Source organism: Nannobrachium achirus (assembly GCF_963921795.1).
Source record: "Nannobrachium achirus genome assembly, chromosome: 12".
NCBI lineage: Eukaryota > Metazoa > Chordata > Actinopteri > Myctophiformes > Myctophidae > Nannobrachium > Nannobrachium achirus.
This window is the reverse complement of record NC_137832.1, coordinates 57,787,163-57,801,865: the sequence shown is the minus strand read 5'-3', so window position 1 is coordinate 57,801,865 and position 14,703 is coordinate 57,787,163. Positions and strand designations below refer to the sequence as shown.

At 41.3% G+C, this 14,703-nt stretch overlaps 1 protein-coding gene across 1 annotated transcript in view; it reads right to left on the bottom strand.

The window, feature by feature from the left end:
- The window catches only part of gda (guanine deaminase), a 28,904-nt gene extending 16,670 nt beyond the window's left edge, over positions 1–12,234 (bottom strand). Inside the window, exons 1-5 of the mRNA XM_080738078.1 lie at positions 12,021–12,234; positions 8,588–8,676; positions 7,654–7,825; positions 7,027–7,114; positions 3,419–3,524 (exon numbers count right to left, since the gene is read on the bottom strand). Coding sequence (XP_080594204.1) covers positions 3,419–3,524; positions 7,027–7,114; positions 7,654–7,825; positions 8,588–8,676; positions 12,021–12,161 — 596 coding nt within the window. The 5' untranslated portion in view covers positions 12,162–12,234. The remainder of the gene's footprint in view (positions 1–3,418; positions 3,525–7,026; positions 7,115–7,653; positions 7,826–8,587; positions 8,677–12,020) is intronic.
- Positions 12,235–14,703: the final 2,469 nt, after the last annotated feature.

Here is a 14,703-nt window from a genome sequence, read left to right as displayed (position 1 = left end):
AGAGAACAGATCTGTTATTTTGGGAACATATGCTGCGCATTTTGATGACCAAATAATCCTGCGTGCACTGTAATATTACGTGGGAATGATATACCTTTTTGAACAATAGCCTAAATTGCGTGGTGTTAATGAGTTGTGGTCATACAACACCAAACAAAACAAGAAAAAAGACCGCACGTAGTAAAAAAGAAAAAAAAAATCCCAAGGAATGTATGTCTCTCTGACTTTGAGTATGATGACATTATATGAATAATAATGTGGCATATAGCATCAACCAGCATTTTAACGGCAACCAGCCAGACATTAAACAGACATGAGCTTAATCAGCTAATAGCAATTATGAATGTCCAAACCTGCGTGCAGTCGCAGAAAAAAAAAGTTTAACCTCTCGCTTATTTTTACTGTCCCACCACCTCGTCCAAGCATATAGAATAGGGGTGCTATATAGGAGACTGGACGAAAGCATTCTCACTGATTAACTCACGTTCCCAGCCTACATAATAGACTACTGTGTATAACGTGTATTTGCCCCTTTGCTTTTTTTTCCCTTCGCTTTTTTTGCGCAGCCTCTTAAGGCACGCATGGTGCTTTAAATATTAAAACGGCGATATATTCGCCGTTATATATATAGACCTATAATAAAGAGTCTCTCTCTCTCTCTCTCTCTCTCTCTCTCTCTCTCTGTCTGTGACATATTTGTAGCTAATAATGCAGTATTGATACTTTTACTTAAGTAAAGAATGGGAGTACTTTTACCATCACTACTCAAATTAACTGTTCATCATAGCGTGAATACTTTCAGGTGTGTATCTGATCAATGACATCAAAGCGACATGTTGTCTGAGCGTCTTGTGAGCATGAGAGAGTTTGAACTTGAACGATGTTGTGCGCTACATCGTGATTACATAATACAATTAATTAAAAGGGGAAGAAACACGCAAATTAACCCGGGATGTATTATTGTGATTTCTCCTCCTATAGCTCTCTCCCTCTCCTCGTTGCGAGCTTGCAGATCGGCTATTTTTCATACGCTTGTTGAAGGATGAGTCAATGTGATGCCAGTCACATAGACCTATTAGCCTGTTATATTATTTTGAAAGGGGCAGCGGTTCTCAAACTATATGGTTCCCGACCCAACGTGGGATCGCGGAAGGTCCCATGGGCTTTGCCGACCAAAATAAATAAATAATGAATATATTGTTGTAACCAACAGCGTGAAGCGAACGACGCGTCCTCCTCTCCCTTTCCACACATTCCCCAGCTTATGGAGATGGTAACCAAATGGACCCTATTAATCTTCTTGAGGGCGTAGCCTATAAATGAAACCGCCGTAGGCCTATGGCTCCATTTGGTTTCATAATCATGCGTGTTGAAATATTAGCGCTACAAGCTCACGACATTTTGATCTTGTGTTGTATGTCTCACTTTATAGATATTATAATTATATATTCAGTTATTTTTTGGCAAGCGAGACATCTGGCTCTGCATGACTACTAGATATTAAGTTAACTATAAAAATAAGAACAGATATTGCATCTGTGATAAAGTGGAAAGGATCCCAGCGCGCGTCTCGCTCCTCTGGTAGGTGTAAATTGTTTTACGCATAGTTGAGAAGGGCATAATAATGCAGTCGTCCAGTATGATTTCATTCACTATAGGCTACATATTTTAAAAGATTACAGTCTCCATCACTGCCACTCTTCTGGAATGTTTGTACCCAAACTTTCGCAGTGTGCAATGTGATGCATGCGCATCCAAGACACGGCTGAGAGTGTCGCATCTCCAATATCATTGATTTAATAAAATCCATTGCCTCATCCAAGCCTTCAACCAACTGTCCAAAAAGGATGATGATAGCCCAATATATTATTATCTTTTATAAATATAAAAAATATATTATATAGGGCTATATGGGGAAAGGCTTTCGTGAGGTGATAGAATAGGCCTACACTGCCTTGTCGCCAAATGACTGCGCAGAAGAAAAAAAATCACACCCGTGTGAAGTGGAGCTGTGTGTGTGTGTGTGTGTGTGTGTGTGTGTGTGTGTGTGTGTGTGTGTGTGTGTGTGTGTGTGTGTGTGTGTGTGTGGATCATGTGTACCGATTTTTGTGACATTTGAAGAAAATATGTAGGAAAAGGAGCAAAAAGTGTGTTTTGGAGAAAATTCAAGATGGCGGAAAATCTATCATGGCGCAAATGGGCGTGGCCTATATGGGGAGATGCGTCATGACCCAAGGAATCCAGGGAAAAAATATTTTTAATTTTCCGACCTACGGTTCAAGAGTTACAGGCCAAAACGTAAAGTGGGGTGTTATGGCGCCACCATGCGGCCAAATGACACAATTATTTTTTATTTAATCCTTGAAATCATTATGAACCTCCTCTCCAAGTCTTGAAACTCTAGCCCCTATGGTTTGCGAGAGACAAATAATTGAATGTGAGTTTTTGCGATTCCCATTATAAGTCAATGGGGAAAATTAATTCACTAATAAATTAATATCAATTAAACTATAGAACCTTTCTCTTAGAAAAGTAATAGCCCACGATTCCCGAGTAAGCCGTTCGATTTGACATATGGCGCGAGTGTGTGGTGGCAAAACTGTGGGACTAGTGGCGTGCCGAAGTTTAGGAAGTTCAGGCTACATACAGACAGACAGACAGACAGACAGACAGACAGACACACAGACAGACCCACACGGCCACGTATAGGGAGCCTGTGCTTCACACAGCTCCAAAAAGCTGTGTGAAGGGGGTCATCCCGAAATCCGATCGGGGAGCCTCGACCCCGGGATCGGCTCAATGTGTACGGGCCTTAAGGCCAGACAATATGTCCATGTATGGGCATTCCCAGATGTGGGTGTAATATTGACGATACCGGGGATCTCCATATATGGGCATTACAGGAACAACGACAGAATTCATTTGCAAGTAACACATGTATACTGTACCATATCGTCGCTGTCAGGGGAAAACTGTGTATGTTGAAAACCGTTCCTTTTTAATTGCTGTTTTAATACAATTTTAAAATAGTAAAAATAGCAAGAATGTGAAATATGGAGATACAGTACAAGGTTTTTGTCTGACAGGGACCATAATTATGTGTCTGGCTGCTGCCCTTTCCTCTCCTGTACTATTGCATCAGTGACATTCATTTCATGTCCAAAACTGTTATTTTCAGGATTCAAATTCAAAAGCATCAAAATTTGCAGAGCTGCAAGCTCAAAACGTGTCGCTTAGCGCAGCGCCTCAAGCTTGTAGATCTGCTACTTTTGATGCTTTTCTGTGCCTCTGTAGACAGCATGATCAAGTAGGGACGTTGTTTTACGAAAAAGCAAAAGAAAATGGGAAATGGATATAAGAGGTTTTCTTCCCGACAGCAATGATATGTTTTTGGTGTTATGCGTCCAGTGGAACCCACCGGCAAGTCTCCTCGTGTGATTCCTGGGTGCTTTCTTTGTAGTGGCTCACAGCATTGTTGGTGTCCATACACACCTTCCCCACCAGGGCGCGCTGACCCAGGTCATCTAGAGAAAAGTGGATAATGGCAGTTATTCGTATGACAATTGTGAATCCTCAAGCAAAATGTCATAATCCAACTGTAGGAGATATACTGTAGGCTGGCAAACAGCCAAAAAGGTCATGCACATCCAGAGCCATATAGGCTGGGTGCTGGACTAAAGGTACCAAAGTAAACTCTATATTGGGAACAGCAAAATTGGTGTGCGGACTTTCTTTCTTTTTTATTTTAAGATCCAAATGTACCCCTTATTTGCACCCAAAGTACAGTCAAAACGTTAATTTATAATTCCCACCACCATGATTCTCGAATAGGACAGGCAGAAAAAAAAACTAACCCTAACCTAAAAAACGAAACTTGCCAACAATTCAGTTTAACCCAAATTACTGATATAATTAAATTAGATATAACTAATATCATCATCATTATCAAATAACCTATGTGTTTGGCGAAATATGATACAGTCATTTGATGGAATTTTTACAATTTACGGACATGGTCGATTCACACAGGATTAAGATCACAGACAACCTCTGCAATTATTATAAATTAAGCCCACAGGTAATACTAGTCCTGTATGAATAGGGCTTAAGTCTTTGTCTATGCCATGATTGCGACCGTAGGTCGCATTTACTACCAAAACCTCCACAGGCTGTCTGTGAGTGAGTGAGTCCGTCAGTCAGTCAGTCCGTCACACTTTTGCCCTGCTCATATCTCCACAACCGTTGCCCCCATCCATGCCACATTTTGCACACACACTCCTTGACTGCCAAACTACAACCTCCAAGGACCCCCGGAGCCCCCCCCAGATGTAAAAAATGACCAAATGTGCTCACACGTCACACGTCACACTATTTCCCTGCTTATATCTCCGCACCCGTTGACCCGATCCATGCCAGATTTTACACACACACACTCCTTGCCTGCCAAACTACAACCTCCAAGGACCCCCGGAGCCCCAGGGACCCCCAGGTCCCTGGGGGACCCCCAGATGTAAAAAATGACCAAATGTGCAAAAATGACCAAATGACCACCCCAACGGGGCTGCTCACGGGGAATTCCCGGGGACCACCGACTCCTGGTGCTCCAGAACGGATGCAAAAGTGGTGGCGCCCCCAGTGGAGGACCCCCTGCCACTGCAGCGCACATAAAATGCCGTAACTTGGGCTAGGAGCGTCCGGGAGAGCCGGGGCCGGTACCTATTCGTCCGCCAAGGCAACGCGGAGACCGCACCCCTCATTTCTCACATGGCCCTATGCTAGCGCCACCTTCAGGCCAATTTTTAAAACACATTTTTGGACACTGCTCCTACAGTTTTTGCCCTAAAATCACGAATATCACTACACAGCATGTCTACACTCATGTCATCAACGTGGATCAGGAAGATTTTGGAAAAACACATTTTTGCCCTATTTGTGGAGATAAGCCACCTACGGTCGCTTATCTCCCGATTAGGGAGTCTTACTGGTGTGTGTTGTTATAGGCAGTGGACGAAGAAGCACTCCAATTTCTTACTTAATACTTACTATGTGACTTTTTAATTTATAATTTTGTCCAATCTCTATGGTGGAGTGGTATTTTAATACAATATAACTTTGTAAAAGTGTTGGTGTGACTGTATGTCTCACTGCTCTTCTATTGAGACATTTAAAGCAGAAATAAGCAGTTTTCTGCTGACATAAGCAGGAATCATGCAATTGCTTATTTTAAAATAATATTTTTATTTTATTTTATTCAGGCGGCTAACAATGCTTCCTAAAGAAATGTTGTGTGTGTGTTTGACACTTCCTGGGGCTACAATCTGCCTCCAAAACTATTATTTTTATCTGTGAGAAGTTCTGTCATTGGTCGATTAAACTGGGTGCCCATCCAAAATAACAGACCAATCAGGACAGCCTCTTGTTCTTGTTCAGATTGGTTGACCTGTCTGTCAATCCTTTTAGCCCCGGTCGGCTGGTTCATGCACCAATGAGCTGCTAATGACATTGCTTCTTACAGATAAAATAATAGTTTTGGAGGTAGACTGCGGCTCCTAGAAGCGCCTCAGAGACTAGATTTTTTTAGGGAGCATTGTTAGCCGCCTGAATATAATAAAATACAAATAAAAAATAAAAATAAGCAATTGCATGATTCCTGCTTATGTCAGCAGAAAACTGCTTATTTCTGCTTTACATCATGTCAAAGGTCATGTCTCACCTATAAACACAGGATCTGACACAAATTATGACATGATGTCAAGATATTCATACCAAGCCAAAGCAGGACAAAGGTGAAGGTTCGACTCTGATTTCAAGATCGTTGCTGTAGGGTGGAAACCTTGTATGTCCAAAACCGTACGTTTCTAGGAAATGGAACGAAAACTGTCACAAACAGTGAAAATAGGAGATCTACAAGCTCACAGCTTGTTGATCGCCTATTTTCACCACCTTACATTCGCGTGGGAGGAAGTAGTACAGATTAAGTGACGAGAAACATAAAAAGTTGAATTATAGAGATACAAGGTTACTGCCTGACAGCAATAATGCACAGTAATGGTCTATAAAGCTGCACGTGCCTGTGTTGTAGGCCATAGTTTAACATGACCACACACACTGTCAGTGGTGGAAACTAAGTAACCGAGTATGTTCACTCAAATACTATACTTACAGACAGTACATAAAGTTAGCCTCACGACGAGTTACGAAGTTTGTACTGTAGATCTGCTATTTTTTCTAAGGTTTGACACAATTTGAGCAGAGAGGGAAGCACGCACATCTCCAAAGATTTACAGGTGCTGAACCAAGGAATATAATATAATAATATAATATAATATACACACCATGAAAGAAGAGGAGGTTCGCACACTGTTCCAGAGCTCCAGTCAATAGTTTATTACGACACAAAGTTTCAACCCCTTCGGGTCTTCATCAGGTATCAGGTAACCTGATGAGACAGTAATCCTAGATTATTAGTTCTATGCATTTGATGTAATACCTCGCGTTGTCTTTGCTTATTCTAAATCGCTCTGGATTAAGAGCTTGCTAAATGCCTATATTGTAAATTGTAATGTCGACTTTTGAAGGTGACAGTAAGTGATTTTCTTTAGTTACACTATGTGTTAATATAAGTAACTTGAACTTGAGCCTTCATCTGCTGGAACTTCTCCCTACATTCGATCCAATAACTCCAAAGTTCTTCTTTCATGGCTTTATGGGCACCAGCAGACCATGACCTCCATGGGAGTGTTTGTCAACAACACTGAACACTCTCTCCCTCTCTCCTGCTGTGAATTCATTGACAAGCTTTATCATTTATTGATGCTCCTGTACAAACTGAGGCTCTTGCTATTGAGTTACTCGAACTTGGTTTACAGATACAGTACAGCAGAATGAACCACTTCAACTCTTTAGTGTTCTTAGTGAAAGGGACACAAGGCACAACTGTAGCTTGTAGATCTGCTATTAATGTTCCCCTGTGTGTGTGTGTGTGTGTGTGTGTGTGTGTGTGCGCGCGTGTGTGCATTCTCTCACTTGCTATTTGTCCCAGCAGCAGGGAGGCCTCTGTGTGGATGGTTGCAAAGTAACAGGCGGTGGTCGTTCCATTTCTCAGCGTTCTTTTCTGATAAGCACACAGAGAGAGGATCAAATGACAGGATTAAGAACATTCCCCAGTGCGTCTCGATACTCTGTTAAGTCACATAGTCACATTTCACACGCATTATGTCACACTGCACACTCTGTGACAATGAAGAGCTATTTCAGCTCAATTATCATTATGCACATAATTACGTTATTGATGCGTTGTTAACCAGTTTGTTAACAGTACAGGTAGTACAGTCAAAGGTTATGCTAAAAGGATAACACAAGTAATATAGCGTCACAATCATTTTGACCACTTTATACATTTATACATTGGCTATTCAAAAATAGCAGATATACAAGCTCACATTTGTACATCAGCTATTTGATTTTTATTTATATATTAAAAAGTTGAATAATTTAGGTTTTTCTCTTCTGGGGGGTCCCCTGGTACAAGATATTTTCAGCTGGGGGGAGGGGGGGTCGATGCCCAAATACAATTACAATTTGGGGGTCTTTGGCATGAGTTTGAGAACTAACTGCTGTAAATCAAGGATTGGTAAACGGTCTCCCACTCACCACCACGTGTGAGTAGACCCTGTGGGCAAAGCTCAGGTCTTTGAAGCGCGCCTCTGCGGGGAAGGTGTAGAGGTTGAGCCACTGCAGCAGCGGGACGTCCAGGGCCGTGCCGGCATAGCTGTACTGGGAGGCGTGGATGTGGGTGTCCACCATGCCTGGCATGAAGAACTCACTGCGGGCGGGACAGGCACAGCATTAACCACTTCATGAACTAATTTAATGCCCACTATGTGCCAATCATAGACTGTAAAAAAAATATGGACGACGCATTGGTTTCTATGCGGCGAAAATGACGCTTTTTGTCCCTTGTATGGATGTCGCCATCATTGTTTGAATGGTACCCCAGGAATCATAAGGAATGCTATTGGCAACCGCAGGGGTACATGGGAGAATGTGGTCGGAGCCTCCCGAAATAATGAATAATCCAGCCAACAACACCCCTAGTGCCAACTCGTCAAACTCTGTAATGTCTCCCTGTGCCCTCGACGCGTTTCACGCGTTGTACAGTAATCTACAGTAAGATGTAGCTTACTGTACGAGGCACCCGCCTGTGAAGAGAAACACTCCAATTCCCGAAATGCAACGGGGTATCACGTGACCAGGAGGTCGCGGCTCCTGGTAGACAGCAGTGTCATGCTGCTGCACAAAAGTGCATGTAGTAAATCACGTTCATGTTTAAAACATGGCTTTCTCTACCGACCGTTACAAAAGCACCATGCCCGCAATTGTTATTTTTCTGTTCTGAGTGAAAGAAAATGCTATATTCAAGACATACTCGGATTACATTTACTCTGAGCTCCAAAACAAGGTAAAATGGCGGGTTTCCATGGCAACCGCTGATTAAATCTTGAATAATCTTGGGCACCCGATGTGTTAAACACAATATGACAGAATAACATTGGACATCCAGTATAATGATGCAATGCACTCTTACTGTTGCTCCAGGTGAGTGACGTCCGACGGGTCGAATCCATGGGTCTGGCACAGCTTGTCCACATCCCGCCCTCTGTCAATGAAGGCAATCTGACCGGGATGGATAGGACATAATTAGCATGGTATATGGGAGTGTGTGCGACCTCTCTCCTTCCTACAACTGCACTGTCTGTGACACCTGTATTGAACTGCCCATCTCTATAGATCTTATTCACACCGGGGCATCTTTGATCACATGACCACATCGGGTGGCAAGTCAGCGGTTGTGACAAGTAGTTGCGAGTTCTTGGAGAGGAGTGTGTGGCTGTTTTTATCCCACTATGCGCTGAACTATGATGGCTGGAGGTAGCATCCATGTAGTGAGTCAGTGACATAAAAAGATAACAGCCTTTCATTTTGTGCTCATTCTTATCATTTCACAAGAGTTGGTGGACACAGTTTTTCTTTTCTTTTTTACTTAAGTACAAGTAGCAACACCACAATATAGTAATACTGTTAAATGTAAAAAGGCCTGCATTCAAAAAGAATTACTTGAGTAAAAGTGCCTGTCGTGTCCATAGTCTCTTTTCAGAAATCGCGAGTGACGTCATTTTGTAGTCGAACCGGACCTTTCCGACAAAAAGACTAAGGCCTTATCAGTGGCAGAAAAGGTACTCACATTTATTTTTTAAGTAAAATGATCAAAACTGCAACGTAGAATTACTCTATTACAAGTCAACGTATGGAATTCATATTACTGGTGTCAAAATGTACTCAAAGTACTAAAAGTAGAAGGACATTATGCAGAATGTCCCATGTGTTTCACAAGTTTTCAAAATTATAAAATTTGAAAATAGCAACTCACAATCTACAAGCTCCAAATGTGTCGCATAGTGAGCTTGTAGATCTGCTATTTTCAAATGGCCGAAATGTATATAGGACTGAAGTGCTTAATATATGAATTGTAATAATAATCAAAATATCTACAAAGTAGGCTTAACTATAATTTAGGTTTTCAAATAAATGTTGTGGATGAAGATGTAAAAGTAAAAGTATTGTAAATTGGAATATTGGAAATACTCAAGTAAAGTACAAATACTTCAAAATGTATCTTAAGTACAGTACTTAAGTAAAATGTACTTAGTTACATTCCACCACTGAAAAGTATTGTCATGAAAATATACCTTAAAACAGACTGACTTAAGTCTTGTTATGTGTGTCGGCTATTCTGCCTTACAAAGGCAGAGTGCAGTAACTACAAACACACATTTGACTGAAAAATGGGTTTAAAGGTGTTTCAGCTGGTCAGCCAAATGAGATATAGGCATATAAATGATATTACGCTTATTGTATAGCTGTTCTTGAGGTAACTGTTTAATCCCCAAAATCACAAAGGCTAATTTGACCTTTGGGATACACAAATAAGTCGGTGTGTCCAAAAACGTAGGCTACAGTAACCAGGGACATGCTGGGCCCCTGATTCAGCCCAGGAAAAGTAGTTGGAGAGGCCCTCATTGCGCACAGCCATTTTCCGCACGCCAGATTTTTTGCCTTCCGGACACGTAGCGAGGCCCCAAATACTAACTGATGAGCGGTTACTGTGATTTTAGGCTGCCCATGCCCTCAAAATGGAACAAAGGCTGTTACCGTAATTACCAGCGGCCGACGTTTTCTTTTCGTGGGTTATCCTGCTTTTACCAATGGCCAGCACGTCCCTGACAGTAACTGCACTTTGGCATATGTATATGCAACTGAAATAGCCTACTGATGTAATGCGACTTTGGGTACTTAGAAAAGAGCTATATAAGTCTGAGCTATTATTATTATTTGTATTACTCAAGCTGCAGCCGGGGTAGGGGGGGGCAGACACACACCCCTCCTCACTTTCAGTTTGTAAACTGAAAGTGAGGCATTTCTTTCATTTCTCTCCAAAACTCCATGAATATTTGAATATCGTCAGTGTCGGGCAAAAACCTCTTATCTCCATATTTTAACTTTTAATGTTTTTTTCTCCTCTTTTTTCTTTTGTAAATTAATACTGATGATCATATATACATGAAAGCATCAAAGGTAGCAGTTCCACAGATCAAACAACTGCCAGAGACGGCATGTTTTCGAACTTGTAGAGTTCAGTTTTGGACTTTACCGTTTGAAGTTCAATCATTATATTTTGATACAGTAGAGTATGACATCACAACGATACATTCCCTTATGTTTACCTATCCTAGTAGTTACTTTATAGCAGTGTTTCTCAACCTTTTTTTCTGCATGGGCACACTTTTCATGTCCCAAGAATCCATGGGCACACCAACATAATACGGGGGTGTAAATATTGTCACTGTCGGGAAGAAACCTTGTATTTCCAAGTTTCAAATTTGTACGTTTCTTCACAAAGTAAAGCCCTGCTTCATCATACAGGCTGTCGCACAACAGTAGTGAAAATAGCAGAAAGAACATAAAACTAAATAATAATAAAGGAAACCATGAATGGAACAGGGATTATTTGGTTACGGTTTGGGGCTGGTTTTGGACTATGTCCTGTAACAGAGAGAGTGAGCACCAGTTGTTCTTGAAAAACAATGCACCATGGCTACCTTAATCTCTCTCTGTTGGAATAAAACAAGCCTAAATGTTAATGAATGCACCGTTGAAGAGTAAAACAACACAGTATCCTATACCAAAGCTATCCTATCAAGGCTGAATAGAGATTATCATTACAAAACATACAGTTAATAATTCCTATATTTTATACTCTGTCTAATTGACAATAGCAGATCTACAAGCTCATAATAACACACTATTTTCATGCTGTCAGTAGGCTACTTTTGCACTTTTACTCAAGTAGCCTACACTTTTAAAATACAGGCAGGCCTTTTACAGTAGGCTATTTCTATATTGTGGTTTGCTACGTATTCCACCATTGACACCATAATAAATGAGTGTGCAGTCAGTGTAGCCTACAAACTAATAATGGGAGAAATCGAGTAGGCCTTGTAGCTGAGTCGAGATTGATTGATTGAGTCAAATATAAAATGTATTCCCCCAAAAATAAATACAGGTAAAGCCTACCAAAGTAAACATATAGTACTTGCACCATGTGCACTGCCCTCAGGATTCCAAAATTGAATTGATGTAATACCTATTTTTTACCTTCACGGGTTCATGGGTTTCATTTGTATTATGCTCTCAAGAGTTAAAGATCCCATATAGCCTACAGTAGACCTAGCCCTATAACTTATAGGGCTAGGTCTACTGTAGGCTATATGGGATCTTTAACTCTTGAGAGCATAATACAAATGAAACCAAACGATCATAAATAGGCTAAATGAAACTTTCATTCGTATTATCTTATAGGCTATAAGATAATACGAATGAAAGTTTCATTTAGCCTATTTATGATCGTCCCGTAATGAAAACGTTTGACCACAGACCACCACCACCACTGACCACCTTACCTTGCCCTCCGTGTCCACTCCTAGCAGCGCATCTTGCAGGATCTCCAGGGCAGTGTGCGGGGTCGAGTGCACGAACGTCCCCCTGAAGACGCGCAGCGAAGCAGCAGCGGTGCTCACGGTGTGTCCGTTGGAAGTCGTCATGATGTCGCTCCGCTCGCTGCAGTTTGGCTCTGCTGCCTAGTGTCGGTGATCAGCCGGCCGATAAGGGTGCAGAGTACAAGGTGTTATCTGTGAAATGCGTCCAGTGCTGCAACGCGCCAAGCGTTTTATCCTTGGGGAGGGGAGGAGGAGGAGGAGGCGGGTCGTGAGCGCGCACTTCATCTGCAGCGACAGAGCACGCACGCACGAGACGGCACACTGACTGCACTTTTTTTTTTTCCTTTTTTTTTTTACAAAATATTACAATACATACAAAGAGAACAGGACAAAAAGCAGTCACATTACACTAAAATGAAGGAATACAAAGAAAAATAAAATAAATAAGCTCGAGGTTACTTATAGGTAATATATTCATCACAGATTCTTATGGTTTTCACAGCTTCACGGCCGGACTACACCAAGCCGTTTCGCGCGCGTCAGTGCGTATGCGTGCGTATGCGGGTCGTGCGCGCGTATGCGCGTTTTGGATAGATCCAATGTATATCAATTCAGCCGGCTACACCAGGCGTACGGATAGCGCGAACCACGGATACCGTATCCGACGAACGCATTCCCTAAAAATAGGATCGGTTCTATTTTTTAAGCACGCCTATGCGTTTTGTACACAGACTATCTGGTCTTCCTCACATATACTCCCTCCTTGGTGTAGCCTGGAGCGTTTACTCATACGCGAGCGTCTTCACGGACAGTACGCGCGTATGTGCGCATTTTTTGGTGTAGTCCGGCCGTTAGTGTTCTACAATTTTAAGGTATTTAAGTATGACAATAGTAGGGCTTTAAAAACAACAATATTTGAGGAAACTTTATCTCACCTTTTTTGGGATTGCACTTGCACTCATTTGGATTTTGGATTGATCTCAATAATTTTATAAATTCCAAAATTGACTCCTCTCTTAAATTGAGTATTCGACATATATTATTTGGTCTTTCAAACGATGAAAAAATAAATGTAGACAAAATGTATGTTATTAACCTTCTCTTAATTCTAGCTAAATATCATATTCATTGTACCAAATTTGCAAACCAACGTCCACACTGACTGCACCTGTGTGCGCGCATGCACGCACGCACAGGTTTCATGGTAGTCATAAATTGATAGATAGATAGATGGGTGCACAGTTAAAATATGTTGGTTTAGGTAATACAGTAGTCTATGGGCCGAGAAGCTATCGTTTAAAAAATCATCAAATGTTCAGATTATTGAAATGTTAAAATGATTAATTAAGTTATGTAAGCAAGTAGGCTAAGAAAGTAAGTAGGCCTAGTAATTGCGACCGTAGGTTGCAGTTTACTATGAAACCAAGCAGATCCTGTCAGTGTGAGTCAGTGGGTAACCCTCAATGTCTATAGCTGACCTGTTGTGATATATTAAGCCCATATATTTGGCAATACCCATATGGACGCTCTATATGGCCTTGTTCATCCATACATGCTTATAGCCTCAGGTATTAAGGTACACCGGTTTTATCACATGAAGAAGGGTGGAGTAGAGTAGGCCTAGGCCCTACATCCTCAGGCTGCAATACTTTACTTTTTATTTGAACCATTTACAAATAGGCCAACATAGCCTATGCATTAGTTCTTGCAACGTTTTAGCTCATGGGACCCAAACTAGTGAAAACAGCAGATCTACAAGCTCACAACGCATCGCTTGTGAGCTTGTTGTTTTATGAATTTAAAAACAAAATGTAGCAAACAAAAAAATTAAGGGACCCATAATCCCGTTTCAGCCTCGGTCGGGTCGCCTGGAGGAGATGGGTGTCTAGACCCCAAACACCCAGTGACTCCTGGAAACAACACTGACGATGCTGTGTCCAAGTATGTGCATCAGTAGATGTTTTATTAACTGTGTTAACTTCTTTTGATTACAGCTTGTAGAGGCTTTTACTACAACAGCTCCATCCAAAGCATCCTGACAGGCCTGTAAAGTTTCCCCCCTATGTGTTTTTGCACCTTGTGTCTAATCAATGTGTAGGCATACCAGTGTGTTACCATTTTCGCCACCATATGCTTAGCCTACCTTCTAAATTGGTTTTCTGAAAAACTTGTGTTTTTATATCAGTGGTGCTTATGTTTTTAGGTTGTGTAGTTGTGTATAGAGTACTGTAATCCAGGGGTTTTCAAACTTTTTTGACTCAGGGCACCCCTGTAAATAACTTTTTAGGCACGGTATGTCACGGAGAAATATCTGTTTCCATCAGAACTGACTGAAAATAATCTGATGATCTGCAATTTTTGTTGACGAGAGTTGGGTCAGACGGAAAAAGAACTCAAAAAGTACAGTGCAACTCAGGTCTGTTTCACTAAGCATAGAGCGTCTAAGTGGTTAAACTTACTGAAGTGATATTGATGAATTCCAAATAGGCCTAGTATCAAATTATTCTGCCTATATATTGGTAAACCCTGCTGTCATTTAACTATTATGTTTATAGCTTGTGTATGGTTTGTGTGACTGCAGGTCACTTATTTTACTCAAGGCTCCAGGACATGGAGGGATGTGTTTGACAGTACATAATATTTACTT